Source organism: Hipposideros armiger, unplaced genomic scaffold (genome assembly GCF_001890085.2).
Source record: "Hipposideros armiger isolate ML-2016 unplaced genomic scaffold, ASM189008v1 scaffold_226, whole genome shotgun sequence".
NCBI classification, from domain to species: domain Eukaryota; kingdom Metazoa; phylum Chordata; class Mammalia; order Chiroptera; family Hipposideridae; genus Hipposideros; species Hipposideros armiger.
Genome location: NW_017731576.1, coordinates 1247548 through 1252316, shown reverse-complemented (window position 1 = coordinate 1252316; position 4769 = coordinate 1247548). Strand labels below are relative to the sequence as shown.

The 4769-nt window shown below is 45.9% G+C and overlaps 1 protein-coding gene across 1 annotated transcript in view; it reads right to left on the bottom strand.

Annotated features, from left to right (window-relative positions):
• EPHB1 (EPH receptor B1) overlaps nt 1–4769 on the bottom strand; it is a 323417-nt gene that overhangs the window by 142924 nt on the left and 175724 nt on the right. Inside the window, exon 3 of the mRNA XM_019654615.1 lies at nt 1763–2098. Coding sequence (XP_019510160.1) covers nt 1763–2098 — 336 coding nt within the window. The remainder of the gene's footprint in view (nt 1–1762; nt 2099–4769) is intronic.

Genomic DNA, 4769 nt, shown 5'->3' with positions numbered 1-4769 from the left:
AAAAAAAAGTAATATCTGTGAAGTGAAATAAAGCAAAGCACAATTAAACAAGGCACGCCTATACATATGCTTCCTGGCCTGCCGAGAGATGTCTGGCTTTGACATGATATTTAGCCTTGTTTGTTCTTCCTCCACCTATGGGCAAGAAAACCTCTTCTTTACTCCTACAATGAATTGTGTCCTCTCAATATCCATTTAGAAGAAAGATGTGAGGTAGGGTCTGGGAATGAGCCAGGAAAGAAATTTTATATTCAAGCCTTGTGAATACCGTGAGCCAAGAATGCAAAGAGGTAATATTCTCATGGTTGAGAATAGTCAAGACTATAGTTTGGAAAAAATGACTGCATACCTCAATGTGGATTGAGTTAAGAAGGCATAAAGAAAGAGACCAGAAAATGACATCAAGGGAAGGAAACCAGAAAATGGCCCCAGGTGAAAGAAGTGCGGTACAAGAGGCCAGGAAGATACGGGCAGTGGTGGTCCAGGATTAGTCATCAAAAATTATAGTTCCATCTCTTTACCCATTGCTTGCTGTGAAATAGCTACTTCAAGAAACCACGTCTGAGTGACTGGAAGACTTCCTGAAAAAGGAAAGTTCTTTAAGATTTTATGGAGAGGTGGGAGTCAAGGAGTGAAGGCAGACAGGAAATGGAGCTGTAGAGGTCTTAAGAGGTCTTCAACAGAGGCAAAACACGCAGGGAACCAAGTCTGGGTAATTGTCCTGCTTTTGCCCTCAATACAGCATACAGAGCTGAAAGCAAAATGGGTTGGAGGATAACATAAGCTCAAAGAGGGAAAGTTCGCAATTGTCAGAAAGGTAATAGAGTTATAAAATAAACATGAAGTCAGCTTCATGTTCAGCTGTGGTTTGTTCTTTGGTAGCTGGTTAGTTGAAAACTATGTCAAAACAAACAAATAAAAACCTCTTTTTATTCTTTCTAGCTGCCTTGTGTAGCTATGACACTCCCAGGCCTATGTTCAGCTCTCTTTCTTTCCCTTTTTCTTTCCCTCCTGAGGCACTTATTCTTCTTCCATTATTCCCTCACTCAGTGTAGAATTCCTGGGAGAGACTGGACAAGAATGACCATCGTCCCAGAAGAACTGGTTGTGATACAGCGTGCCGAGCTGGTTCAGGACCTTGGAGAAGGGCAGGAGCCCATTCGCTTCCCACCCCTTTCACTGATTCCCTTGACGGCAGTGGGGGAGCTCCTCAAGATTCTAAGTCAGGCACNAATCTGAGGTCTCTGTAACAGTGTAGCATTCATCTGAGCCAGCTATGAAGTAAAATGCACTCTTGAATTACATGGGTTTAATTGAAATGTAATCGATAAAGGTAAGGCTGACTTTATCACATGATTACTGGAAAGTTTCTTTCCTTGGGTTTTCTAATAGAGTGGCACTGGTATTCTCAAGACTGTGCATGGCTTCCACCCATCCACCTACCCATCCATCCATCTGTCTGTCTATCCATCCATCTTTCCAAAGGCATTTGTTGAGTCCCAGCTGGAGGCAGAGCACTGGGCCCTACTCTGGCTTGGATATACATCTTTGCTTTTGTGCTGGGCACAAGAAAATCCCTCAGGATCCAGCTCCCTTTCAGAAGTGAAACCTTACACCCATTTCCTCCTGACACCTTCAGTCCTAGGAGGAGGTCTGAGGGCAGACTAACAGGATGGGCGTGGCTGCAGCTTTGTTCTTGCACAGAGATGGACAAAGAGCCAGCCACACAGACAAGGAAGGGCAGAAATGCCTCCAGACTTACCAGCTTGGTTTGTGGTGATGTTGACAGAGACGTGCTGTGGGGGGAAGGGGCTCTTGCTGGAGACTCCATTGACAGCCTGGATGTCAAAGGTGTAGGGGGTGTGGGCCCACAAGCTGCTGATGGAGACACGGCACTCAGTCAGGCCCAGCTGCTTTGGCACAAACTCCACGTTGTCATCGCATCGAGAGCAGCTCCGGCGGTCTGCCCGGCACTTTTTACAGATGATATTGTAGGTCACATCATCCCTCCCACCTGTCTCTCTTGGAGGGTGCCACTCCAGAATGATGGATGTCTCATTGACGATGGAGATGACATTTCTGGGACCTGATGGAACACCTGTAAGTAGACAAAGAAAGGCCCAGTGAGTCTGAGAAGAAGCTTCCTTGTCCAATGTCTCTCCATCTATCTTTGGTGTGTTCCCACCCTCATCAAATGCATAGCTCCCCTCCCCTCCTTCAATCCCAAATCTCCATGCTTCAATCTATTCTGAGAAAAAATGGTGGGCAGAAATGACAACCTGTCCCAAATTCCCTTTTCAGTCATCCCCACTGGGGCTCTCCTTCTTTCAATAATGTGTCCCAAGGAAGAGGAGGATGCAAAACCCGGGGTTCAAGTCTTTTTGTTCTTAGGACCAAGCCACATCTTCCAGCTTTAGTGTCAATGATATGTCTATATATTGGACACTGATTGGATTCTTTGTCTTTTCTTCACTGGTGTAAAACTCAACGGTTGAGGGATATGAGTGTCCTACCCAAAGCCCCAACATATTCTTATATCCTGCATAAAATCTCACACAATTTGAGATCTACATAGTGTGTACATGGTGGTAGGCATGTTTCTCTGTATGACAGGCTGCCAGAATACCTGGATAGATGAATATTCACATTGCACAAGCTTTAGTGCACAGACAAGAGGCAAGGTTGATGGAAGATTCATGCAACCACCATGTTTGACACCATGACACAAGAAAAGCATAGAGGGGGTTGTTCTAGACACTTTGCTAGCTACTTTGCATGCACTTAACACCCCATCCCACCTCTCAGAAAACCTACTGGGAAGACACAATCATTAACTCAATTTTATAGGAAGAGAAACTAAAGCTGAGAATGGGGACTGGCTGTAGATCTTTTGGTCTGCAAGAAAACCGAAGCAAGTATGAACACGTATACCTGCCTGATTCATGATTCCAAAGCTCATGTTTTTAACTATATCCCTGTGCTGCCTGCTAGTGAAACCAGCTATCTTTTTCAACTAAGGGAAAGCTGTCTCCAACCCCAAACTTACATGGATATGGTGCTGCAAATGTTGGTGGTCGGGTCACACGAGATTCGAATAAACTTTCTCCTACAAACCAGCCAGGCTCACTGGGACTCAGGAAGGGCAGCTCCTTCCCTCTGGACAGCTCTATGACTGCTGTTCTCACCCTGGCCTTGTTGAAAACTCTAGGAAGCCTGGTACTTCGTAGGAGGACAAAATGTTGCTAAATTAATGGCCACAGCGTTGGCCATTTTGAGATTAAGTTGGAGAACCTCCTGCCTAAGAACAGAACAGATCACAGCCTCAGGTTCCCAAGCCGAGCTTTGCATCTCCCCAGTGCCTAACTGATGGAAATGAATCCTGCCCAGAAGCCCCCCTTCTAAATGCTAGGTCTGCTGGAGCAGCCGCTCCAGATAGTAATGCATTCGGGATTCACGCACGTGACTGTCGCCAGCTGAACGAAGACATGTGTAAAGTGGTTCATGCTGGAGACAGGAATCAACTGCCAACACACAAAATGAAGGAATAACAACAAGGTCGGGGGGCACCAGGGAAGGATTCTGTGTTGAATCAGTCAACAGCAAGCAGCTAGAGCAGAAAGCAAATATTAAATCGAATTCTATTAAAACATGAAAGAAAATCAGTACTCTACTATATAAAGCCCATTAGGCCTGAGCTAAAGCACAACTTTCATGCATGCTTGTGACAAGGCAGGATTCATGAAGCATTTTTACCAAAGTCTTGCAAATAGCATTCAAAAATTCCCCACCCATCTGCCCGGGGATAAAATTCATTTCTTTTCGAATCTGCACAGGGCTAGCACTGGGAAGGCAGTCAGTACCACCCTAGGTGGTCTCTTCCTGGGCAGAGCCAGCTTCGCCTCACCTTGCATTGTTCATTAACATCTGTATTGGCCAGTACCGGTCTGGGACATGTCTGTTTGCTCAGACTGATGAGACTCAGGCCACAAGCTCCCAATGGTTAATGCCATTGCTTCTTGTATCACTTTCACAGCAGACAGCCCAGCCTCAGCCACAGGTCACTGTCTCTCATACTCATAATAAATACATACCCTGAATACTTGCTCTATGCTAGGCATGGGGGAAATCCTTTAACAATGTTATCTTATGGCATCCTCGGGACATCCTGAGGCTAGTACTAACATAGCAGCCTTGGGCAGAGGGGCAGACACAAGTACTGTCCTGGACTAACCATCCCTCCCACGCTTTAAAGACCACCTTCCTCAGATATCTCCTCATTCACTTGACTTTCAATTTCACCCTCTCTCCCACTCCAGCCTCTCTACTTAAATTTGCATAACTCATTGCCGTTTTAAAATTAAAACACCATCCCCTGGCATCTCTCTACATTGCATGTCTTCTCTTTTCTACTCTCCAGCCAAGCTTTTTCCAAAGTACAGTCACACTTGCTGGCTCTCCTCTCTCCCTGCCCCACCAGCTGCAGTCTGGTTACTTCCCTACTCCTCCACCACACCTGCCTTTCCTTTTGGCCTCCTACCTGACAAGTCCAGGAAACATAATTCAGTGCTTACCTTCCTTGTCACCTTGTGTTGTCGCCAGCCAGACCCTGGGAGTCACATTTTCCGTGTCCCACAAGACACGGTCAGTCGGCTCTCTCCCCTATTTCTTCAGGTCTTTCCCTTCCTCTATATGTCCCCATCACCGCATAACAAAGGGCTTCATCAATTTTCCTGCCCTATTGCAAAAGCGTCCTAATGAATTCTCCAATA